At 42.8% G+C, this 27,780-nt stretch overlaps 1 protein-coding gene across 1 annotated transcript; it reads right to left on the reverse strand.

The window, feature by feature from the left end:
- Nucleotides 1-323: 323 nt before the first annotated feature.
- On the reverse strand, nt 324-21,402 carry T265_05179 (hypothetical protein; the record flags this gene model as incomplete). The annotated part of the gene is made up of 7 exons (XM_009170111.1): nt 324-674; nt 4,219-4,387; nt 7,922-8,157; nt 10,689-10,847; nt 17,507-17,603; nt 18,999-19,362; nt 21,264-21,402. 7 exons carry the CDS (start codon nt 21,400-21,402, stop codon nt 465-467), a joined length of 1,374 nt encoding a protein of 457 aa, XP_009168375.1.
- Nucleotides 21,403-27,780: the final 6,378 nt, after the last annotated feature.

Genomic DNA, 27,780 nt, shown 5'->3' on the forward strand with positions numbered 1-27,780 from the left:
TGTCTTTTTCCGTCGACAGAATTTGGACACCCTCTTCTTAGAAGGAGAACCTCAAGATAAAGACATAGACTACTACATGTAAGCAGTCTTTGTACCCAAGATCAGTTGCTGTCCCCTAGGTGAGAATCACTATTTCCATGTGTCCTCATTTTAAATAGAGAAACAGGTAATTCTAACTTCTCTCCAGGTGCCTATCAACCGTGTATCATATCACATCAGCATGTGGAAATTGCATCCTTTGCAAGCGCCACACGATTCGAACTTGTGCCCTTTACCATGTCACATTGGAGAAGGAAGAGGCATCGTTGCATTTAAACGGTATGTTTAGAGCTAACAACATGGTACGAGAGTTTCCGACGTTTTCGTTTTTTACGTGTGATCTCCATTTGACTGTGCTGTTATCCAGTTGGAAAACACTCGCACCTTCTGGTTATCCTGAAGAGACGGTTCACGCTCTTTACTTTTCAGACTTCCATGCTTTGAGGGCTGGAAGGAGCCAAATCCAGGCAGTTCGGATCCACTGGTGGTCGAAACCCAAAATATTCCAATACATTCATAATTGGGCCGCGATCAAATGGGTTTCGGAAACTCCCGTTAGCCTTTCGGTGAAGATAGGAATATCTCTCATAGTTTATAGTTTCGTTTGTTGTCAAATTCCTTGTGGCAGCGTGTATCTGAAACAAAAATCAACACACTTTCTCTGTGGGTATGTCCACGTACACGTGCACTTGTGTCTGCATAATAGGAAGTGGCCAGTAACACAAGCTAAGGAAGCCGAGCGATATTCAAAGATTTCTGTGATAACTTGGAACAGGATGAAGTTAGCGAAGTACTCCACACGTTCGCAGAATACGCGCTTCAGAAAATGCGATTTAAGTTCTATAGCAATGCTTTTTCGCCCAAGAACTACCAACCATTTATGTAATGCACTACTCATAAGGTTGCTGAAAATCCGTCGACAGCCCACGGCCGGTTTTGCCCTTCTTGGGGCTCATCAGGTAGGCGCCGTCCCCGAGTTTCCGTCAACCTTACGTTCTACTTGAAACCTAAGTGCACAAAATTAGCCAAATACACTCATTTGCAAACCAATTTAGTTTTTCGAGACTAACCTGAAACCCAGCTAAATCTCTTGATTTTGATGTTTCCAGCCATGTCCAACCATTTCCAACCATGTCTTGTTTAGCGCCTACGTACAGTTTCCTAAAAGTGAGGGTGACTTACTTTTCAGAATGCTTAAAGACTTTCGTCAACTTTTGATAAGTTTGGGTTTTGTAGACTTTGGAAAAATATATGTGGGCTTCCAAAGATTTCTTCCTTCGAGCAAGATATAATGAACACTATTGCTTACCGTGATTTGCCTTGTGAAGTTTAAAGTGCTTTTATAATGCGCGCTTAGAATGGAAAAACAGTGCCATAAAGAAAAGTGTACATACCAATAGATGGCTCATCATAGAAAAGCGTGTCAGGTTTTTTAGAAAACAACCTGAGCCCAGTCCACAAGGCGAGGAGAGAGGGCAAATATTGTCACACCGAGACAGACGCTCGACGGTTCACTTTTAGGAAAAGTAGGTTGGACACAGTAGGGTGCCCGGGTATGTCATGAAGCGCTAGACGCTAAGTTCGTCTTGATAAGGGATGTTAGCATTTTAACCATACCTGGTCGAACGCTGAGCTGTTCAAACTTCTAGCCGGAAGGTCATAGGTTCGACACCTCCTGAAGTTTCGTGAGATACGCACTGCTGACGATTCTTAGTGAGGATGAAACACTGTACTGTGATTCTCCGTTTTTAGCAAAATCGACGCCTCTGAAGTTTCGTGAGATACGCACTGCTGACGATTCTTAGTGAGGATGAAACACTGTACTGTGATTCTCCGTTTTTAGCAAAATTTCCTTCACTTTCGAGATGAAATCTTTATGGCAAATCCCAAATCTCTTCACACTACCAAGTGACCTTTTCAGTGTCTCTCTGCGGTAAACTTCATTACGATATAAATTTCATCCCCCCTAAGAGGACTATGTTTCCTTTTCATTAAAATATATTTGATTCCGTCCAAAAGACTTGATACTGTTTCGCCTTTTGGGCAGTATTCATGGTTCTGGACCATGTTAACTTGCCTTTCACACAGTTCGCTTGGAGAAAGCAAATGATGGTTATTCAAATAAATTTCCTTCAAAGCACTTCCGAACTTCATGTCGGTTGTTTTACCAAAAAATGTCCTCTGATATCAGATAACCTATTTCAAAGCCCGGTGTTGTAGATCCCAGTCGGATATATGCTTCAGATGCAGATTCTATCGATTTTGTTGGAACAGGAGGAAATAGGAGGAGTTAGATCAACAAAAATACTTCCAAACGTCTCACAACAGAAATATTTCAATTTAGAACGTGTGGACTAAGTCATCCAACATGGTAATATGGTATTAATTTAGTATGTATCACAAAGCAGTTGTCTGTCAGTGGCACATGTCAACTCGATCAACACTGACCACCTGAGTACTGTCTCGTGGTTTGCTTTAATTGCACTGTAGCTAGTCTAAGTCAGGTCGAGGGTGTTGTAGAGTTGCCCCGATATGGTGCCACTGTTACTCATTGTTGTGCATTATAATCCTGGTTTGAATGTAACAGAATGACTTCTTTGTTCATGAGCTTTAGGATGGCCATGCCTTCCTTCTATTTACCGAGTAAGTGACGCCCCAGCGCACCAAGTCTGCCTGGAACCCGTTGAAGACAAGATGTGACAGACTAACATAATACAAGCACATCACTGAGTAACAATTACGATAAAGAATAAAGCAAATCACACTTTAAAGTAATTAGAAAATCTTGAAACCTGAAACCTTGAAAATCTTGAAACTAAATTCGACAGAGTAGCCTGCAACTTTATTGTCCATGAGTAGTCATTTTGTCACCGTAAAAAAACTAGTGATCCTGACAAAAGATTCGAAGGCTATCGGATTGCAGGACCATAATTTGTCGAGGTGAGATGTGTTGTATTTAGAGGATCCGAATAGAGTAGGTCACCTGATACTTGCAGTGTCCCTAAAGAGTACTGAACTATGGCTGACTTGCGCCCTGATTGGTCAGTGTCCGGATGACCTTTGAGTTTGAGTCAGTCCTGGTGACTTTCGAGGTAGTGGTTACACGCTTGTTATTGCTGTCACTTGATTAGTCCATTGGTTCAGTCAGTCGGTTTCAAACAAATGGGCTGAGAATCCAAACGACCAGCCATACTCGTACGCCAACTCCTCAGAATCAACAAAGCTCCTGTAAACGCAAGCATAGCTCTGTTTGGCACCTACACCCCGATGCACTTAGACACACCACTATCCCACTACGCACTGACGTTAATTCCTTTGGTGGAGAAACGTTTGTAACTTGCTCAGCTCAGCAAACAGCACAACAACCATCTATACAACCAAAACTGCTAACGTTCCCTTTTGAACTGACATATTCAAATCTGATTAACAGGTACATCATCCAGATCGATTACTAGGATTAAAAACTGTGAAGAAATACCACTCGTGGTCCTCCGACCATTCTTGAATTTCATGGAGTCTAATTTTAGGTGCAAAATTTGATGATTACCAGGCTCGCAAAGAAGGCCGACATCAAATGATCACATGACCAATCCATTCTTGTCCACATGCTTAGCCACAATATGGGTTGAAGATAATCTTTTTATTAAGCCATCTGGGAATCAACCACATCCCGTGCTACTGGTGACTTGGAAGTAGTAACTTTTGAATGTTCAGATATCGTGCTTCACAAACATGAATCCTACTTTAGAAAGTACTGGGATCCGTGCTGTGGTTTTGCTGATCCCCAATTCTCTGATGTTAGATTGATCAAAAGAACCGACAAAACACACCAAACCGTGGTGTTTCAAACATATCCAATGACGCTACCGATGTCAAAAGATTCCATCATGTGAACAGTTAAAGAGTGATGCCTGCGAACCTTTCTATGTTCGCTTACCAGTGCCGAGCAAATGATGTTATGAAATGTTGGCTGTTAGCAAGGCAGTTTGCTTGAGATTTATCAATGTGTAATAATAAAAGCTAATTATAAAATCTAATTTGGTATCTGAAGAAGACATATTTTGGACACTAAAACCCACAGATGAAGAGGATCTTTTCGGACAAAAAGCACGAAGCATCTGAATTACCTGATTAAACAAAAGCCAGGTACAGTAAGACATCACAATCAAGTTTACTCACCACATTGATGAAGGTTCCAGTGGAACACAGCCAGACTGCAAACAAAACAATTTTGCAGACTGCAGACCATCCCCAGGAAATTTCGGGGGATGTGCTTTGTGTCCAAAGCAAGTAGACGAATATGGTGGAGAGCGATGACGTGAATGCGCACAAACCGAAGAACCAGATGCTGTAATGTTTTAATGGATTTTGGTTAAGCACTGAAAGGTCTGGTTGGTGTATGCAAAAATTTGGCCATTTGGGGTTCCCATAAATCCGAAAGCATATAACATCTTTGATACTCTAGAAGAATACAGCTGAAAACAGTGCATGCGAGCACCTAACCTCTTCATGTAAGGAAGGATTTACCATCAAGGCAATCCAATTCCTTGTACTTGGTGGCTAGGCAAAGTCAGATCATCTGCGTGGTAGTGGCTATTATCCCGCAGCTTACTAAGGCACTACTTTACGGCAAGCAAATTCAACCTCTGTTGGAACCGATGCTCAATTAGCCTGAAGGAATTACGCGGTCAGCAGGATGAAACAAGGTCTGCTCTGATACCGGCCTAGCATGAAGAATCAGCTCTCCAAATAAGCTAAATTCAGTTATAGGGAGAATCCATATCTAAAACTTACATTCACAAAATCAGTCAACAAATGAGTCCACATGACAGAAACACTGACGCTGCAGTCGAGCCTACCCCATAAGAAGAGTAGTGTGACATTCGCCCGGTTGGTTATACTTCTAACCCAGACATTTTCCCAATGTGATTTCTAGAGAAAACCTTTGGATCTCTATTAGGTTTAATTTTAGCTCATACAAGTTCGTTGTGTAGTGACTTTTATCGGCAACTTAGACAATACAATACCGCTGAATGCCAGCTAGCGCACGAATCAGCGAAGAACTGGAGAATCATCATCGTCATCATCGACGGCATGACATCTTCAACACCGATGCTTCACTGCCGTACAATCATAATTTATTTGGAAGCCTTACTGTAAAGAAAAGAGTAAAGGTGAACGGAGAAGGGACTCAGTACTAGCTTTCAGCAATCATTCCGAGGTGCCTATACCTCCAGACATCCACTCAGGCAATCTGGATAGAAACTGACAACAAGAACGCCCCTGACATCGGTTGACAGCCTTAAGTTGTAGTACCTCCAACCAGGCACACTGAGGGTCACGCGGTCCCCATCCTGGAAGGCGAGTAGCACAGACAGCACCCAAGCGTTTCGTGATCTCCTTCATACTCCTTTGCCAAGCCAAGGGTTGGCCACCTATCTGTTTACGCCACTCTGAATTGGGCATGGGAAGCAGCACTCTCTTCGTCAAACGATGGTTTGACATATGCAACACATGTCCCGACCAACGCAGCTTCTGATGCTGGACACAGTATTCAATAAGGAGTAACAGTCCAGTTCCTATACGTAACACCTGAGTAGGATATGATGCAAATATTTTGAAGCATTGCTTAAAATAATATGCCCCATCGTTAACCGAGCTGGAGTCGAAAGCTTGGTTACAGAGTAGGAAAGATGACAAAACTGTTTTTTTACTCATAGGGGAAATTCCAGACTTTCCCCCCGCATGACGTCTCATAGCGAAGGCGTTAACGGAGTGCAAAAGAGAAGCCTTGTACCTATAAATGTTGCCCCTTCGAAATGAGACGTCTTCAGGCCTTTGACAACCGTTGCCTCAGAACCATAGGTTGTGCAGTCCCATACTAATGAATTCAAAACGAGACAACCAAGAAACGAGTGTTCGCTTATGCAACAGGGACTTCAGTCTAACAATCTGTCCACCACCGAAACTTCCATTGTGTTGTGCTCTTAAATACATTACGGTTGAACGGCTTCGAACCTCGATTGTGTTGAACGCTGCTTTTGTGCGGTCGATGATGATGATACCTTGAGCACTATCGTCTAAAACTTGCAAGTCTCCTAGTGTGTGAGAGCACTCTCTGGAACTTGAGCAGCGAAATAGAATAGAGACTGTGAATAGAAAACTGTTGCCTCATCCTTCCGAATGCATATCACAGCCACACAGTATACAAGTGAACATTCCCAATTGGGTATTATGTACTGATAAATATGATATGATCGAGCCTGGTCGGCGTTCTATCAGGTGTTCTTCCGGTGCGGCAAAGGTAATGCAGCCAAATGCAACTGATTGTAACAAGTCGACTATCCATAGACTGTTAAATTTGCCACACAATGCATCATTTATCAGAGCATAAATTAGTGGTAAAGTCAACCATGGAGTACTGGTTCGCGTAAGTGGACAGATATTGTATAATAGCATACAGCTGAGGTCAACGTTAGAAACAACTTCGTTTTTGCTGCTTTTGGTCAGCGCGAATGTGAAGTCCAAAGATTACAGCGGTTCCATGCACTGCGGCTACCATTTTCGACCACTAGGACCCCAGGATGTACCGGTAATCTTTAGTACTGCTTCATGCTTTCATGACCCGAAATTCCCATCCAGCAATGAGAACATCATTTACGAACCCTCCATCGACTTGATGCTTAAAAACTTTCTTTGTATTGGCACTATCACGTCAATTTTAAAATATTTTGATCGAGAATGACTACTGATGAACAACTGGGTCATATTAAATGCAAAACTAACGGCAGAATGTTGGGACGGGGTGATGTTCTACCAGCCCATTCATCTTGTCGTGGTAGCCTACTCAAGTGTAACTATCCAGCAAAAAACTGTGAAATCGGGTGCATCACCACATTTTCCTTGCTTTTAACAATAATTTGGTTTGACCACTCCCTTTTGCGTAGTTTACTTTCCTAATAATCCTTTCGGATGGCATCAGTGTAAATTACTTTCAACTATGCAATGCGTATCCAGGTATTGGACGTCTGCTGAAAGTCGCATGTAGTCCGAATGAGCCGAGGTAATTCGGTTGATTGATCACGTGGTCACAACATCAGCATGAAAATCTCCTTTGGCAGTCGTGTTGACGGTGTAAATGGCTGAATTACAACTGATACACTGGGGCGGTAACGCATGTCATCTAGCAGCTTTCATTCGCTCTCAGCAGATGAACTGGCAATGAATTTGGGTCGCTTGCCTTTAGCCTCATAGAAACTTATCTTACTGAGAACTTGGAAGTGGCAAACTTGATGCGACTGTTGGATGGATGGTGTGAGAGCTGATAACCTTACCAGGCTTGAGAAGCCATTAAATATACTCCAAAGGATTCCAGCTGAGGTGTAGCCAATCCATTTTGATCTCTCCACGAAGAGTACAACAAGTTCATAATACCAGACATTGTTTACAATGCATTGCGATAAGCTCTCCTACACTCTATTACTATGGCAGTTGGAGCTCTCAGAGAGTTTTCCTCCTACAGATACAGTAGATTCGATCACCTGCTCCTCAGCAGTGGCAAATAACAAAGCCATAACAACTCCCTATTAAGCCGTTTGTGTAGGCGTAACTGCGTCAACTCCCCTAATTCAAGTACTGTGCGAGGCTGAAGGAAATCCTTTGAAGTTGAAACCGTGGAAGTAGAAGCGGGGTAAAATCCTTCCTGTATTTTCAATGACTGATGAATTTGTGCGGCCGTAAAGTTACAACATCCATTAGTACACATAAGACATAAAATCTCGCTTTCAATGATCACCAGCTTACTTTTCCTGAAAGTGGTGGTTACGATTATGTGGAATGGATATCCAGTTCAAAGGAATGAGAGACCAATTGGAAAACTCACTGGTTTTTTGCACCCACACAATGGTCAGTTAAAGGACAATGATGATCAAACAGCTTCACGCAACGGTCACAAACCGCACAATGTTTCGATCGAAGTGGCTTGACACACTGACAAGTGTGGCACAGCGAAGCCAGGGAACGTTTAATCCTCGCCAGTTCTTCCGTGTCCAGCAGTCGGTCTTTATCTCCTCGCCCTGCTGCTAAATGTGGACTGACCCGGAGTCGAGTATAGCATGACTAAAACATCGAAAATTATGGCGGCTAAAATTTTTCTGATTAGTTTCACTGACGGAACATTCAGTCAGTTAACAAACCAGCTATATTCTCCCCCATTTAGGGGCCCTATTCACATCCGATCAGCTCATGTAGTTCTGCAAAAATTTTTCTCTACAAATAAGTTCTTTCTTAACTTAGGATTATTTTTGTAAGCCTAGTATAGATTGTAGGAAGGATAAATGGTTCAGCGGTTAGAGCGAGAATTTACTGACTGGAAGGTCCGCGGTTCTAACTCGACTCCTGCATTTCCATTTCTTCTGTCTCCAGGCTTGGATAACCTGGCAGTATCCCAGCCCTCGCATCTCCTTCAGGTGGCAAGGCAGCTAGACACCAGAAGTGTGTTACAGCTGAACGATTTTCCAAAAAAACTGTAGATTTTAGATAGCGTCCAAAAGAACTAAATCACTGTGAAAAACCGCTTCAACTCTCTCCAAAAAGCCTCAAGTTGTTTGAATCCTTTGAGTTTCTTTTTTCCACTATACTGTGAACCCAAGATTCAATTTCCAGCTAACTTGGTTTTCCTGGGAAACACCGGTAGTTCATACACGACCAGGGTTATCTGCCATCATGGTCGAATACTCTACTCTGGCATACGGTTGAGTGTGAGTCTGCGATCGTGTAACTCAGAATAAGTCAACAACTCGAAAATACAATGGTTGGCATCGGGAACGTCCGATGTACTCGATGGTTGGACGAGGTAGCCGAAATGCTGATATAGCACAAGCAGTGGCGGTTGTGAAACTGAACCAAAATTACGGAACAGGTGTTACCGTGCATCTTCCCATTCATATGGAGCGGCAATTGAGAGTCGGTTTTGTAATGCACTGTAACTAACTCGAAATTCGCAGTGGTTTTTACTCAACGTCGAATGGATTGACAAATCGATAAAACCAAGCACATCAAGAATTTGTGTGCAACAGGATTCGACCAGTTTCACGCTTCTTTGATCTGGAACTTTTTAGCATTTCAGACAGACATTCCTATTGACAAGAGGTCGATGATGACGATGGTCGATATTAGCAGTTTCTATGGCAAACTTATCAAACAGGAACACTGCGTAGGAAGTCGCGTAGCTATAGAGCATCAAACGCCCAATGTACATACTGGTGACTTGAAATCGAGAATAAAGTCCTTCGAGTGACTTCAAAGATGTCTGCACATTAGTTACCATTATAAAGCTGGTACTTCGTGGCAATGTTGTGGAATGTAGGTAGCACGGATGCCCTGCTTGGTTGTTGGTCTGTTCGCCGAGCTTGGCAGTTGGATTGCAAACGTTTCATCACCTATCGAGGTGACTTCGTCAACCCTGCACTGACGATATCATCTTACTTGGTGATAAAACGTTGGCAATCTAACTGCCAAGCTCGGCGAACTCTGTTCGCCAGCTTGGCAGTTGGATTGCAAACGTTTCATCACCTATCGAGGTGACTTCGTCAACCCTGCACTGACGATATCATCTTACTTGGTGATAAAACGTTGGCAATCTAACTGCCAAGCTCGGCGAACAGACCAACAACCATATGTCTTTGTTGTAACGCAGCACGACGAAAAAACAACCACGAAGAGAACAGCTGCCTTCTCAGTATCTCCCCATAACGATAAAGTTGGTCTTAACTACGTTGCCCGAACACTAAGTAGGCTGTCATTCCCATTTCTTGATACACACCTTGCTGCAATCGCCATAGCTACATCTCGAAGTTCTTCACTGATATCAATATCATCTGTCGGGAGAGTTTCTGGTCTCAATAAGGGGCAATGTTCAGAGAAGCACGGCAAGCATGTGAAGCTCTGAAATGTAGAGAGGTCATCTGACAGCTTAAGTTGGAATTTTTAAGTATGCCTGCTGCCTACTGCGTTATCACTTGTCATTCTATCCGCCAAAATCTAGAAAGCGTATACCCTGTCCGTTGTTTTAACTTCGCTTATGCATAGCATTGAAGAGCTGCAGGAATGGAGCCAGGATAGTTTTTGTAGTAAATCGTTGAAAACGGAATTACGGTAGAGTAAACTAAAAACCATGACCTCAAACAAACTCTAACAAGAACTCTAAAAAACAATTGACTGAAAGGAATCCGTGAGAAAAACTCATAATTCTCTGAAAAATACCTGATCTTTGAGATGCATGTATGTAAACTTCGCCGCTGAATTATAGGGTCTTTACACATACGGCCAGCTCTTCCAATCCCAGATTCATCCAGTGTCTGCTAGAATGTGCTAGAACGTGAAAGTTTGCTCGTTTTCTTGTCGGAACTTGAAAAACCGCCCTCTGTGAGTGGGCCAGTCATCCAGAGGGTCAGTTACTTAGGAAACAGCTCAGTCCAACGAATAGCCCATTGGTACCGAAGCCACTCACTCATTCGTTTATTCACTTACTCATTCAATTGTGTATTCAACCACTGAGTTGATCACTCAATCAGCCGGTGGTAGAAGCGACTTTCCAAATCGCACAAAAACATGGGGATGTGAGAGATTTTCCAAAAAGACGCACTCACCATTCTGAGCACCGTCTGATAATCGTTCGTTTCAGTCGGAATGAAACCTGGATCATTGTAGCTTGCTTTGAAATAGCAGAACCAGGATGGTATGTGTAAAAATATCCAGAGCAACTTCAAAGTTTGTCCCTCCTCCCATGACTCCATGTCATTCCATATCTGAAGGCATCAAAAGAATGAAATTGAAGGAGCAGACACTGCGCGCTTGCATTAATCTGATGCACAGAATGAATCAACAGTGTAATTACCGATGCGTTTCCGGGGGTAGTTCCCTAATCTGGTGGAGTAGTTAACAAAACAAAGGACTAGGATTCCTTACATCAGTCAGCCATTCATTGTAATTTCTGGTTAGACATTACCTCCATTCGTAGCAAAAGTTCTGAGGGTGCAGCTTTTTCGCTTTCGTGCTTTTGCGTTAAAGATCAATCTGTGAGTCATGACACATCAAATCGAACAAAATAGTCATTTATCGTCCATTTTCCGGATAATTCAATTTAACCGGAAGACCACTGAATGTGTCCCTAACAAATTTCGAAGCTGCCTTCCCTCTTTATTAGGTTATCATTAATTCTGTCGGCAAGACCCCTACCGGTTTTCCAATAATGTATTCAACCAAGACCAGTTGCGGACAACTTTGACCGGAGTTTTATCGTTTGTCGCTATGGGAGACAGATATCGCTCAACCGGTCTACACTTCACGCAAGTGACGTTCGTCCTTCGCATACCTCGTGGGTAAAGCTGATGATGATGGAATTGTTCCTAGGTGAAGTTCCCTCACAAGGTCTGAGGTCCGTGGTGTGACCAGTCGAGCCATCGTGGTGATAACGTTTCCCTCTTCCCCCCCCCCACGAATACACAGAAAAGCGCACAGTCCAGAACATAATCCACCGTTTTATGTAAGCTCACTCTGAGTCAGATTAGCATGCAAACTGACACTCAAGAAAGATTAGCATAGGGTAGACTTCAACCTGTGTGAAGAGCAGCGATGGGTTCTCGGGCTACAAAAATGACCGCCGGTGACTGAAATTCAGGTACCAGCAGAATGCTTAGGGCAAAGAGGCGATAGAAACTAGTTCCAGGAGAAGGACGCCGATATCCGACACAGTACGAATGAACTGCACTGACCGTCTTTCAGTTACGTTTTTGGGTCCTCTGGACCGGCACGTAGTAGCATACTTTGGACCGTCCGCCAGAAAAATAAGTAGTGTACCGTAGTCACCAAGTAAATCAAAGTCCACTATTGACTGCTTTTATGAGGGAGCGCGATTGTAAAGAAACACAACAGAAGGTGATTCAACAGGAAGTTGCTTCGTTGAGGTTTTATATTCTAATTGTCTAAGGCTGTTTGTGGATTTTGTGGTCTTGATTAGCATAATGGACTTTTTGATTTTATTTATGTACTGGGAAACTAAACTCATTCTGGCATTTTGGTCGAGAAATTCTTCGGAGGACGGAGTTTGTTGCTATCAGAGACTCAGTACCCGGATTTTCCGCTCAGACAGACCGTTGCAAAAACAAACGCATGAAAATTTAAACCAAAGTCATTCCAATCTCACTCTCAGATAGTCTACATAATTCAAAACATCTTCCCGCTTTTACGTTTTGCGACACAAGGTCAACTAGGTGATCCAAAAACTTAAGACTTCCTTCACCTTAATCCGAACTAACCCGTTTTCACGCTTTTTCGGTCCGGTCCTCTGCTGCCTGGTTCTTATTGTTTGCATTGCCAGATATGTCGGTAGTAGTAGATATGTAGATATGTTAGTAGGTATATTAGATGTGTTATTAGACAGTCCAGTCGGAATTCACGAAATCACATTAACTGGCACATAAACGTCAACCTGTGAAGCCACTGCTAGTTTTCAATGAGAACCACTACCGTCAGTTTCCCAAAAGATGTTGGTGATACAATGTCGCTCCAGACTCACTGAAATGGTAAAACCGTTCCAGTCTGTGGCGAAAAGTGCCGACTGCTTGGCAAACGCGAAATCCCCTGGAATATACGTATGTTAGCTGTCAAAACTTACGAACGCCCCTTATGTGGTCCAGTTCTTCAAATTGCTCGTCCAACTTCGGTTCTCCAAAACTGTAATTCTTCTCGACTGCCCTTGGTCTTGTATCTTCAGCTTTTCCACAAGAACTCTACATATATACCGAAGGCCGACTGGAACAAGTGAAGTATTCTGTGCCAACAACTGAAATAGACCATTTTCAGGCTTCTATGTAATAAGCCTGTCTCATTGCACTGCGAAAGTGTAACAAAGTACCTCGGACTTATGGTGGGAAATGTGAAAATCTCACACGTTGTCTGGTATAGGGTTACGTATTGTTGGTTAGCGCTGGTGGCTCCGACTGCTTTACGCTGTTGCAAAGAGTTTGATTTTCCAAACCAGGATGACAGTCCGAATGATACACGGAAAGTGGCTTTTAAGACGAATAGAGTACAGCAGATATTATTGGTCATGGTAGAGTCATTCGTGCCGATGTCGACTACTGCTCGCTCACTGTGCAACCTAGGTTGATCACCAAATTGTTTAACTTGAAGAAATTCACAAATGGAAAGTATACAGAAGCAGTAATATGGAGGTTAACACTATTGTACAGTTGACTTAGTTGGAAATATGCTCCAAAAATTATAGTTATTACGTATGTCTTATTGGGTGAATGAACTGCCTCGATTCTTCAAAGTCAAATATAATCCCGTTTATGTTTTCCCACGTTGCTAATCTCGACATACGAACAAAAATAGGAATACCATTACAGAATTCTGCGAATGAAAAAACGGATTTTAATTTCACCAGTGTTCGAAATATTTGTAACCACCAAGGTGATTACACTTTAATCGCAAGCTAGTTTCAAGCCCATCATAAACGGGAGACTCAACTGAGTTCCAGGTAAATCTCCCGCAAAATTAAATTGGTTGGCAATCTGGTAAACTCGAACACTGCGCCTTTCTGATAAGTTCCAAGAAGGGCGAAACCGATTGGGAGCTGTCCAAGAGTTTTCAGCAACCTTGTGAATAGTATATTACGTTTATACTGTGCTGTTTTTGTTTACCGTTCCTCCGTGATCACACGGAAACAACACACCCTACCAGCAATATCACGATAAGCTACATGTAGATGAGTGAAGCCTCATGAACTAACGCATAGTGGACAAAAAGACGCTCAGCTTTTCGGCAATTTCTCTACACTGAATTGGCACAGGCAAGATGTTCTGGCAGTGCATGAGATGAGGTTTATCGGTCATGGGGTAATGTCATAGTCTTTGGAGATGCTGTCGACTGGGAAACAAGAAGTCGCACCTACTATGTTATTTTGCAGTGGGTTCGAGTGGATTTTACCCTAGTTCGCCACTCCTTCACAGTGGGAGTTTATATTACAATTTAAGGAAAACGGAACCGAACATTGGAGAGTTATTTTGCTCTCTGGTGTTCCAATGTTAATTGAAGTCTGCAAATAACGACAACGTTCACAGAGTGGTTTTTTGTCGAAATATCGGCCCAGTTGACCACAGTCGGTCGTAGTTGGGTGTATTTCTGGAGACTACCACCAAAGTTTGACGGTTAGGCATGTTCTCACAGGATTCTGGCAAGGTCAGAACTAAATAAGAAGGAAAGTCACGAAAGTTCCTGTTACTTTTTGTTGTCCTTGTAGAAATGCGTTTGTTGAATGAGCTATTTCTTCAGAATTTGAGGTTCGTTTTCTCAGTGGCCCTCTTCCGTGGAAACCCTCCAAACGAATACAGGCAACAGTTTCGAAACGCGGAGTTTTTCTTTCTGCGATCACCCCCTCCCAACAAGATTAAAATCCAAAGAAACGGAGAGGATATGTTTTCTAGTTGATTTTACAATTTACATTCAGTTAATGAGAAAACAATACAATGAGACTAAACTGTCCCATCAACCCAAAACACTAGCAGACTATCACCTTAAGTTCAGCTGACACTGTCGTTCATTTTCCAAGGTTAAATTATGCACCTTAGTAGCCCAAACCGATGATATCCGAAATGCTCTAAGTTTGAGTGTTATCTTCACGGGTCCTAGACCCAGCTGCACGACAGCGCAGTACCAACCAAGCCGTGGGCGTCGCATCATATCACAGCGTCCTCATTCAACAGAACAAATGAGTCCAGAGAACTGAACGTCCTAAACTGGAGTGAGTGTCCCGTCAAAACCAATATGGTATGCAAATGCATGCAAAGCGCTACCCTCTACTTTATTTTTGCGCACCCACACGAAGGGTGGAAACCAGCCAAGGGAGGTCAAACAATGACTTGGAAGCAAAGTACGAGGGACGTTTTACCAGCAAACCCAGTTACGCTCGTCTTTGCCGTATTCATGGACTGGGACCCCGAGACGGGACACATCAATGGTTGGAGATATTGTCAGGTATGGCCCAGTTGCTCGTGCATCCAAGATATTGCATAACTCCCCCTCCTCAATCTCCGCAATTAAAAATCCACTGACACCCCTGCATTTAGACATTAATTAGATCAGCTGCCGTCTACAATGCGCAGCCATCTACGAACGCGCCCCCTTCCCATTCTGATCGTTTCATTCGATCGCGCCACCCGGTCAAGTTTACTCAATCGGTAACGCAGAGTGCATTTAGATGGAATAACAAGGAAGCCTACATTGACCCTGCTTGGAAAGATCACTTAGAGCACAGAAAGGATATAGTTTCGATTGCATAAGAAATCCTAATTTAAACATACAGGTCTGTTGGCTTCGGGGGTTTGCAGCTGGCGACGGACCTTAGCAGAACATCTTACTGAATTTTGTTTCGAATCACCCTAAGTGCTACTAGCTTGAGTGTGTACAACAGCGTTCAGTGACCGTTTCAGCGAATAATGCATTCAGTTGCAACCGTCATAACGGCATTAACGAACTCTTAGGGTATTGTCAGTTCGGCATTATGGAACTTGGTCCTACCAACCCGGCAGGGAGAAAGTTAATACATGATGTCTGCCAAAACTCGTTTGATGTCTATTCCAGTATCAGCGCCCTCTGACCGGAGCAACTGTTAGCACCAAAGTATAACTGTAGACTTTGGGCCGACAGTATCCCAGGAAAGTTTAAGCAAAGGGAAAACCCACCGGTAAATCATGCTTATCAGCTAAATCAACTGACTTTTCATGGCGATACTAGTTTTACACTTTATGACTTGCAGGCTTTTCACATAACAAGAGAATCCATTCATACGTACTTCTTGTCTCGTTTAAACACTTAATCGACCACAATTTTAACCGTGATTTTTCATTTGCTCGGTCCATACAGTATAACCCTAGATCAATTTCCTCAAGTCCTCGAGCTCAATAGTAACCAAGGTAAATTCATCATTCCTATCCGCGTTGTCTCTGCGATTTGCACCTTTGGCTTTTATCGTCCCTTCATCTTCAAGACCATGAACAGACTACCTGTGATATTACAAGAGTTTTTAGCTTATTTAGTTCGTCTTTGAGATAAGATATAAAAAATGCTTAAACATAATTATTCCCATGTATATGTTCTGAAAACAGGGCGATTGTTGATCAACCGGAATCATATTTTTAGTTCAATGTGTATAAGTTAATCCTTTATGATTTCCAGAATGTATTTTATAATTCTTGTGCTCAAGAAATAAGTCAATGAAAAATCCGCGTTTCATCAATGAAAAAGGTAACGACAGTATAAATTTGATTCATATTAAAATCATACCAGCACGGTATGTATCAAACAGAATAAACAAATTTAGATTCTTTATTCATGTAGCGGATCATGGCCAGACTTTAACTTCGCATTTCTGATGATGGAATATTTTAAAATACTTCAGCAAATTGTGATTCTCTTTTTATATTGCCATTTCCCGCCTTCCGTCCATTAATATTAAGTGATTGATGAATTATGCGCGCGCAGAAAAAAATATTCTCTGGAATTTCTCCATTCGCCTCTGATATTTTTCTGATAAGTTAACTATCCTATTACTCAGGTTATTTTTTAACCCTAAGTTTCATTTTCTGTACCATGTAAAACGAAGGAATTGTTAATGTATTTTTGTTTTCTGGGTGTAAATAGCAGGCAAAAGGTATGAGTTGAATCGCCTCATTTCTTCGTAGTCTACCACTATTGGCAAATACGTCTTATTAAAAGAAAAATTCCTGTTTTCTGCATGACTCACAAGCCAATTTCTACAGGCCATGTGCTACCGATGGAGAACGCTTATAAACGCACACCCACTGTGGATATCTTCTATTTATGTGAATCCGTACACCATCAGAATGCATAGATATACGCCTAGATATGGAAATCTGCTCAGCAATAAAAACCATGTGCTATGAAACATCACGGAGGTTCCCCTTTTACTCCGATGTAATGTTTTTTCCATGACCATATCTCAGTCATCTGATGGCTTTCATTGAAAGCTTCATATCCCATTGAACATCACTTCTCCCAGGAAGGAAGCTTGTTTGGTAAGCGAAAACTTGCTGCAAGTGGTGAAAAAATTAAAAACCAAACTGGTTTGAGTTCTCCACAGAGAATACAAATGACGACGATTATTACTATTATTAGTATTCTTACCATTTATTTTACAGACGCCTACTATGGACTCCACCAAGTGCGATTTGTCTTGCACGTCTGATGAGTGAGTAGCAAGCATTGTCTTCCTCTCGCTCCTACTCAACGGTAGAACCTCGATGGGTGACATAGTGCGTAGGCCTTAGGCAGAAATGATGTGAATTCAATTATCATCAATCATCCTTGACCAAAGTAAGTGTTAATTTGCATCAGTTTTAGAGTTTTTATATAGAACTATCAACAAAACGCCAATGATTCTTACTTGGACCCAATAAAATGGATATATAAAGCATAGTATCGCAACAACGATGAAGATTACACCGAGGCGTCGACGTCCAGGTTTTCCAAGAATGAAAGTTCTGAAACAGAACCCAGATTGTGAGACATGTGTAACGGCCATAAAATGCAGTTACTGTCACTTTGTTCTGAGTCTTCAATTGTAAGAGCAATCAGGTACACAAACTACAATTGTCAGATTAAAAACGTTCTTTTAGGATACCTCAATGATCAAACCCCTATGCGCGGGTACGCATGTGTAGGTAGTGAAACAAAAAGGCAAAATACGGTAAGAGTTAACGGGAAAAGCCTCCCAACAGTCGGTAATAATTGTCTCAGTTTCACCAATGAACGCGACTGCGTAAAAGTAGCAGTTTTATTTTGGTGAATCTGGTCTTAAATCCTGGCGAAAATGATGCTTTAGAATGGACACTTGAAAACTGGGATGAGTATCAACAAGCATGGCATGAAAAATCTTGGCTTACAATCGGTCTATGGTATTCTTCAATAAAAAAGCATTGTGTCGCAGTATTGATCTGACCGTCAGTCGCATCAACTGGATAACAGCAACATAAAAAGCTTCTTAAACACATGTGTTCTATCTCGGAAGACAGCCGAAGGAAATTTTGACAAAAGATAAATCGTTCAGCTCTAATACTCTTTCGGTGTTTAGCTACCATGCCACCAGAAGGAAGGACGAGAGCTGGGTACTTCCAGATTGCCCAAGCCCTGACAGGAGAAATCGAGAGGCAGAGGTCGGGTTCGAACCCCAGACCTTCCGGTCAGTAAATTCGAGTTCTAACCAGTGAGCTAAGCAAGTAAATCACCTCCAGGGAACCAGTATAACAGTTACTGTTGTCTGTTTCACATGATACAGTACGTGACACCTACTAGTGGCTACACAGTAACTTCATATCAGTTGGATTCAGGTCCAAGATACTTGTGTCCGACTGTCTCGTGGGAACTACGAGTTGTTATTCCATTGCAACTAGTTATGGTCACTCATCCTCAAGACATACAAGAAGTTTACCGCAGAAGGTGATCACCACTGTCATCACAATTATCACTATCATAAATTGCAGTACTAGATGCACTGTGTAATTCTCAAGAACAGCGAAGGTGAGGGTCACGTCAGGTGGCAAATGTTATCGTTTATGCCTAATTCAAGTTATGTGGAATTTGCGAGGAGGGGTATCAATGGATCAAGAATGCTAATGCCCAGCTACCTACCCTACCTCCCCGAATCACCGGTAAACGGAACTGTGGGAGCTACAACCACTGTGCGACAGGTAGGTGGTTATTACAGTTGATAATGATGATGTTGATGACTAACGCAAACTACTGACCGCATGACATAGTTAATCGTTCTGTGACTGTCTGATTTAATGCAAAACTTTACCGTAATTTATGCACATGATCTCAATTTCACTTTTGAGTGTTTTCAATAAGAAATCAACTAGATTCATGAAAAGTCTTACTTGAGAGTTAAACGTATATGTCTTGAGTCCCACGGCGACTGTCTTCTTGAATAGTACAGAGACGTTTTCGTCTCAAGAAACTCTAAGATTTCGTACCATCCATTTTTTTTGGCCACCTGAACCGGTGATTGTCCTTCATGGTCATATTGCTGTAGGGCATGTGCGAACTCTTCCTCAATGGTTTTTGAAGCCATCCTGTTGTCTATGACTGCATTTCTGTTTGGCAGTGCACGAGAAAACTGACGGACAACTGTGAAGCGTCCGGCGTCGCAGGCAAGATGAAGTGGAGTTTGCTGTCTGTTGTTGCGGGTATTGAACGGATTCGCTCCGAAAAATAACAGTAAACTACAAAGATTCGTGTGTCCTGGTTGGAGAAAATATCGATTACTAGGCAAGGTATACACGTTTTACCACTTCTATAATACACAGCCTGAAGTTTACAAAACTTATAAAAATAACCGAATTCATGAAAGTCTCCAAGTTCGCCGCATGCCTTTGTGATGGAAAGCCCACCCACAAAGAACAACCGAATCATTGTTTTGAGGCCAATGACACTACGGGGGTTCCTACAACTGGATGAATAATGTCGAGAATGTTTATGTTGCTGATCTGAATATAACGCCCCCAGTATTTTTGTCTGACTTTCCCTCGGATTATTTGTTTAGATCAATGGTATTGCCCTCGGGATACAGAGGGCGCATGAGTCTTTGGACATGTACGTTATGTAGATGTACATTATCACAAAAGAAATTATGGCGTCACGGACATTCTTCTCAGAATTTGCGTTACTACGCTTTATCGAGCAGGCCATCTCAAAGCTGGCATTTGGCCACCGTAACAACAAAAGAGTTAGCAAGGAACAACCGTTTGCAGTCGGTAACCACGATTATCCCTTCCCTAGATGGACTATCCTCAGGAAAATCGAATTTTGGTTGGTCTGTTAACTTCTCCCTTTACTGTACCAAAGCACACAAAGAAGACAAAGTTTCAGATGAAACAACTTTCGGTCAATACATGTAGGCTGTCCGTTTAGAGGCTCACAGATGTCCTAGGGAGAGAAAGTACTGGGAGACTTCCAAAACGTACAAATACCAACACGAATGCACATTTGACTATGACGAGGGGCCTATAGTAAGGCACAAAGATTCTGAATATAAAATCCATTCAAGAGGTTGATGACAGATTGTGGAAGGGATAACTTTTTGCTTGCAATCAATACTAAGATCATTTCTTCAGAAGGGTAATGAAAGGTACAGCCTTAGGACAATTGCAACTACCAACTGAGCCAACAAAGGTATGGTCGCTTCAAGCACCAACAATAAGTGTAAAGAAGAAGCACGCCCACCGCAAACCCAAGAATGTGTTTCAGGACATGTGTGCCTCCAATAAATGGTCACATTTGCGTATGTTAAGTGCACAACATAGATCTTTCTTTCGCCTAAATGGGTAACCACAGCATTGGCATCATCGTCAGAATCAGCACCTGCACTGACGCTATTGCCTCATTGGCATAGAACCACAAAGTTTATTATAGAAGGTTTTTAGGATGGAAGAAAGTAATAGACTCGGTGAAAGCATACAACAATCACCACTATGAGGTGTCTATAGCTCCAAACGGTCAGGACACAACCTACCCCATCAACGCCATCGACGTCGGTTGGCAGCCTTGCACTTCCTTATTCCAGAAGCAGAGTGGTCAGAGGCAACCCATTTTTGTGGCTGGATTGCAACAACCATACCCAAACATTTCGCGCCCTCCACATCCTATCTGTTATGAGCTCTTCCGTGTGATAATCGGACTAACCTGTACGACAATCCGTAAACATAAACAAATTTCAAGACCCGCGTATTTTATCCTAGAGGGAACGTGAGAGAAACTATCTAGACTGCTATTCTGGGCAGGTGTATATAAGTCCGACTGTCTGAAGATGTACGTGCTTTTAAGATCGTGTGATTTAAATCCGGCCATCTGCAATCGCTTTTTTGCAACTGCAACGATTCCGCCAATCATTTTTGTGGCCTTCATTTTAAGGGAGACCTGGAGATCGAGGAAAATATTTCGCACCTAGAGCTGTCTTTTCATTGACAGAGTACTTTTGACAAAATACACCTTGGACATTTGTTTCAACCACGGATCCCCAAAAACACGTGGCTCATTCTCAAAGGAATATGTGCCAAAATGTTCAATTCACCCGGTTAAGTGGCTCACATTGCACAAAGCGGGACATGCATACACTCCACATGCGCTAGGAACAAGGTACTTACCAGCTCTTGCGGCCAAATGGAGAGCAGTGTTACCCTCATCATCAGTAGCGTTGATATTGGCAGATAGGAGCAGCAAGTAAGCCGCGATCTCCGCCCGCCCGTGTTTGGATGCTGGATGAACCGAAAAACATTCGATCATCTAAGTTGTCCGTGTACATGTGTAAATCAACGTTTGATTACAATTAACCATACAGCCTCTCCTCACCATTGCCGCCAGAGGGGTTAATGGGCCGAATACAAAGCGGACAGAAAACGTTTCGTCATTTCAACCAAGATTAGGATGCACCCAATAACAACACGTGGTCTCAATTGTTTAAAGCTAGTGCATATTACTGGGTCTGCTTAATGAGTATCATACTTGACCGTGCAGATTGGTGCAGTCACAACACCCTTGTGTATTGTGGCAAATCATGATTGTTTAGGCCACTTATGAGTCTGGTGGTAGGTCTTTTATTCCAGCCAATTCAAAACTTCAAAAAATGACCAAGTGGTTGCTCATTGACCCAGTTGTATTTGTTCAGGGTAGCGAACGATCCCATCATGGGGAAACGAAGTTCTTAACCCTCGAAATTCAGGCTATCGTTTTAGTTCAAAGCTTGATGAAGTCCTAACAAAACATTGCTGAAATTCTTGAAACCACGAGGGCATTGTGAGGAACGTCTAGGAACTGCGATTCATAATGATGGAAAGGTCATGGTAACGTCACGAACAGTGAAGCAACGGAAGTACCCAACGGACTTGGACCACGAGAGATGTGCGGATAAATAACATAGTATCCAGGTTAGTTCGCTGTCAAAAAAGTGAATTCATAGTTTTCTTGGAGTCCCCTACAAATGGCTGCAGTTTCTCAGTTATACTTGCTGAAGTAACGCTGTTTCAGCAAAACCAAATTTCCAAATTGTCACCTCGGAGAATGCCTAGAAACCTGGCTGAGAGTGATATAGAGCAGTCCGCAGAGGTTCTCACTAAATCTAAAACTGAGCTGCAATTTATCAAGATCTGGATAGCGTATAGTCAAGACACTTCTGAAGCCGACTAATCCTGTCTCAGGAGATAGTCATCTAAAAGTAAAGCAAGCGGTCTGGAATGAAATGTGAAGCAATGAAGCAAATAATCAGGCGTGATCACAGTAGTTTCATTCATTTTTATGGGGGGGGGCTGAATCCATTCTTCTGATCAGCCACTAGGGCTTTGTAGAACATGGCAACTAAACACTACTTTGCCACTGATACATCGAAAACTTTCTGTAAATCACCGTCCCCAACGGTGATCGGAGCTGAGTTTGATAGCTCTGAGTGGCACAGGAATGGAACCCAAACGAACAGTCCTGCCAATGCCTCAAATCAAGGACCGCTGTCGGAACACCAGCGATGTGCACGAACGTTCTATAATGTACAGTAATTTGAAGTAGGGGTAGTATCATTTACACAGAAAGTACCCGCACACTCATTGTGAAACTTCATTTTTTAAATATTTTGGAAATCCTCTTACTCATTACAAGTGACACAACTCTTCATAGCTTTTCACCAAGACCTAATCAAGGTCAGAGCGTGAACTTGGAGATAAGACGTTACAACCAGCTGAGATGTGGTCAGTCCTGAAAATATTGTTTTAGTTCTGATGGTAACTAATCCGGAGAATAGAGTAGGGTGGGTTTAAGTTCCATTCAATGCCACACGACAGCTTCCTTCCAGTAACAACCATACCACAGAATAAAATAGGTTTTAAGAATAATGAGGGTTGCCTAAATACAGTAAAACTGTGAGCCCCACAATTACCATCGCCTATGACAGAGCACCAGTGCTCAGAATTGATACTCTACTGCAAACGTAGTTTATTTGAAAGCCTTGATGTGGAAGAATAAAGGGAAGGAGAGCCTACAACGAGCAGCCTGACATGCGTAGCTTCATTGTCACCTACAATAATGATCTCACCGGTCTCCACTTGAGAGGACAGAAACTTCAAACAAGGAACAATGAAGAAAACAAAAACTAATTCACAACAGGAAACAATTTCTACATAAGCACCCTTTGATCATCAATAAAAAACGGCAGTAATTCTCTGACTGATATGTTATTGCCAAGCTCATGTTCAATCATATGTACGAATTATGTCCGGGTGAGGTTGAATGAGCCAAAATGGACTGTTCTGTTAGGCTGATTCACTCAGCTGGGCTCGTTTAACACTAATGTTGTCAGTGACAGTGACGATCATTGTCTTTGTGCTGTATCTGCTAGCAACTTACTGTCATCGTAGTATGCCAGCGTTAATCTCACTGAAGGCAACAGCACTGTCAGTGTCCCATAGCCTTGGTGCGTGCACGCCCGACAAACTGTTTCCCTTCAGACCGTCACAAGTCAGCAAGAAGCATGCCAATCCACCATCTTCGAAGGACGACCATGGCCAAATGGCATCAATTTGAACTAACTCAACAACTCTCTTCAGGAAACCAATAGTGTACTGGTAGCGGACAAGTGAATAAAGCATGGCAAAATGTGAAAAAGAGCTATGTTAGCGGCGTCCATTGCTGTCTGTCCGACTTCTCCGATTCGACTAAAAGAACACAGAATGTCATCGAGATCACTACCCACGACTGATGCCATGAAATCGATACTAGCGGGCAACAAGTACGATGGCGCGAACAAATCCCTCAAACGCCAAATAGTGAAGAGCCTACGGAAAGACCGAGAGATCTGGACATCGAAAGCTCTGGAGATGGAGATAGCCTTGCCTACCGGAAACAGCCGAGCACTATACCAACTGATACGATCAACTGGTCCTATAGAGCAGTGGTCAGTGAAGCGAGGAGTGAAAAAGTTGGCTCATTAGTTCACTCGCAAAAACGTCCACTGAAAAGATGTGCCAAACACTTCAAAGAACAGTCTAGTTGGCCTATTGCAACACAGCCTCTGGAGATAATACATACTGGCGAATGGAATGTAGACCTTAGTCGCCCGTCCAACTAAAGTAGAAAAACCGGTAGTGAAATGTGAAAACGTGTCAAAGCCGGAGGGTGTATATCCTCTTCAAGTAAAATGGAGAGTTCCTGACGACCCTATCAACAAAGCCCCCTGGTGCGATATGAAGTAGAAAAAATGTCTCCAGAATAGAGCATGTCGACAGTTATTCCTATCTTCAAGGGTACGCGGAATCTGTGTGGAAACCATCGTGGCATCAGCTTCGTAGCTGTGACATCGGGTGTTGACCGAACAAGGGGAGAGGCAGATCCGTGGAAACCAAGCCGAGTTCCGTCCAGCATGAGGGTGCGGTGATCACAGTTTCGCCCTCCGACATATTCTGGAACAGCGACACCGCCTCTGGTGACCAACAGTGGCTGTCTTCCTTGACAGGAAAGCTGCCTCTGACCCTGTGGACCGTCAGACACTATGGCAGTGCCTATGGAGCAAAGATATCCCCCATAAATTCTTGACTCTCTTTAAGGCGCTGTACACTACCTTCACGAGAGTGTTGAGGTGTGAATCGTAAAGTGCATCTGCAAGACTGGGTAGGCTCGAACCCCAGCCTGATACTTGAGGATGAATCGATTGAGGTAGTAGGCAAATTTGTTTACCTGAACAGCTGTATCAGTCCCGGTTGTCCCGCGAAAGATACTTTCATCCGGATTGGGAAGGCCAGAGCAGCTTTTGTGAACCTGCGTCACCTGTGGCGTAGGCGTGACATCCACCTATCCGTCGGGGGTCGAGTTTACAATGCTGCGGTGCGCTCCATACTATTATATGGATCATAAACCTGGCCGTTGTGCTCTGAGGACGTCAAAACTTTCAGTGTTTGACCACTGATGTCTTTGGAGCATTGGCCTGGTCTGGTGGGAACACTGGATACATAATAATGAAGTACGTCGAATGATTTTAGGAAGAACTAACTCACCTACAGTATATGAACTCATCAACCTCCATAGGTTGCACTGGCTTGGTCACGTGCTCTGTATGCCAGTCGACTGAATTCTTCGATGGGTTCTTCTTGCAGAACCACACAAAGGATGAAAACGAGTCAGGGGGCAAATAGTGCCATGGTAACAGACTCAGCTGCGCTGGTCATTGACATCTCCATGTGTTGGCCCGCGAGAAAGGACACATCAATGGTTGGAGACACCGTCAGATACGGTCTAGTTGCGCCCTAAATGGCGCTCGTGGATCCAAGCTATTGTCTTCATTGCATAACGCCCCTCCCGATCTCCCCAAATTAAAGTCCACTAACAACTCTATCTACGAATCAATTAGATCAGCTCCACATCCAGCGAGCAACCCCATACCTCATGTCCCCACACTATCGGGGGACGAAACTGTGACTATAACCACTGTACGACAAGACAGTAGTCAAGGTCATTAGCTGCCGTAGCTTAATTACTTCCATGAAGATTTTATCGTATCGTCCTTGCTAGTAAATAAAAAATGATTCTTTCAGTCAATCCCGTGCTCGCCTGTTAATGTACACGTCGAAAGCACATCAGCTGTCGCCAATTTTCAAGTATATCTGGAGCAAAGTAGCAATAACGTCAGCAGTAATCGAGGTCTAATGCTGCTTTTGAAAGGTCACGCTCTTTTACATTCCCATACAGCAGGCCAAACTCGGTGATCAGCTACTAAAACATGGGATGCTTTCAAAATTACAGCTATTAGCGAGTATTTTTTCCTTTTTAGGACTGATACGAAAGTTTCACCTCATGTAAAACAAGAAGGTGGTGGTAGCTACTTAAGGAATTTCTCTGGATGGATTAAAGTATGGTAAGATGTGTGACCTTCAGATCAGGTTTGACCGTTCACTGTAACCGTTGGACACGTCGCTTCTGCTGAGAGCGCGAATCGGTTGCAATATCACACTAACGTGGAACAACGAATCTGGTCACCATTAATGCAGGAAAACTTAAACTCTTGCATATTACAATTATATGGTAAGTTGCTCATGTTTGAGTAGCTGGAATGCACAATCCACTAAATGTCACGTGAGCATACTGAAAACGCTCATTCGTGTTAAACGTGTTCCAGTCGGTTAGCTTATCGACAAATGAGTTATTTTGTCAGTCACTTATTCTGTTCACTATGGGAATTCGCGCATCGTGACACGTTCTCCTTTGTAGGAGAAAATTTGCGTCTTTCAGATAGAAACCACTATGACATCGTTGGCACGAGACATACTTGAGGTTGACTTGAAGATCCTGGTGAATGTGAGTAGAAATCGCTAAGCGCTAAATAATATCGGAGGCGACGAGCATAAATGCCCATCGTCATAGCAAAAGCTTCAAACTAACTTTCCATGAATCAATTATATGGAAATTCTGTTACGCAGCTGAGAATAACTGTCGTTTACAAATAGTGGTATGTGATTATCGATCAGAGAGAGTCACCAACTAAATCTCAAACAGACCCGAAATATTTCAGCGAATATACACTCATTTGCAAACTAATTTGGCTTTTCGAGAGACTCACCTGGAACCCAGCTGAATTTCTCGTTTGTGATGCTTCCAGGCAACTGAATGTGCTGCACCAAGCCGCCTCATGTTTGTCGCCACGATATTCGAGATATTGCGATACATATATATTTGTAATGCACTACTCATAAGGTTGCTAGTGTTGGCTGTCGACGAATTTTCAGCAACCTTATGAGCAGTGCATTACAAATATACCGAAATATTTTAGTCTCACCAGCCCCCTAACCAACCTACTATGGCGCCTAATAAACTAAACAGACCTGAAAGAATTTTATTTGGTATCAAAGAGAAATCGTCAAATGAACCTGAGTACGAGTCACTAAACCCATACTCATGTAAGTGTTTCTCATACGTCAGTCATGAGACCTAACCGTTTACACTATCAAAAAGAATCTTTGGACGGCTGATGAAGTGCGTCGTGTCTAGGATAGTTTGGTTTGGCTCTTATTGCCCTGCAACTCGGCCAGCCTCGTGATCTTCCTACAAGCAAAACGTTACGCAAAAACCAATCTGCTGTTTTCTTATGGACTTCTCAGTTAGTGACAAGCCTTTCCGATGTCATTGAAACAAAATTGCGTTTGAGAATAGGCAGGCTAAGGTTTCTCCTAACATGATCCACACTGTCCAAGGTTGTAATCCTGGTGGTCGATGGAGTCATATGACTCCGACTTCAACTACGTTCAGAAGTCTCCTCTTTTGCTCTGGAGTTGATGTTCACTTTCGCTCCGTGAAATGCCAAGTGCTAAAAAACTCATTCCGATCAATCAATAATATCAGTAACCCCAACTACTTTGTTCTGTGACAGATTTTGGAGGACGGTACATAACTGGTAGTTCCGGAAAAGTCAGTATCTCACGGCATCCAACTCTCACCATACGTAGCAGCAAATTTAGAAAATGCCTTGGCTCATTTCCGGGAGATGAGGATAATGTTGTGTCACAGTAGCATTCAAGTATCTAGTTTGGCCAGAAAACTGTGAGTTTATGACACTGTAAGACGTATTATCTGTGTTTACTTTTTTTGTTTGCCTGTTTGACGGTCCCTCGATAGTTCGTGTACTTAACCTGA

The sequence above is a fragment of the Opisthorchis viverrini genome (genome assembly GCF_000715545.1).
Source record: "Opisthorchis viverrini unplaced genomic scaffold opera_v5_93, whole genome shotgun sequence".
NCBI lineage: Eukaryota > Metazoa > Platyhelminthes > Trematoda > Opisthorchiida > Opisthorchiidae > Opisthorchis > Opisthorchis viverrini.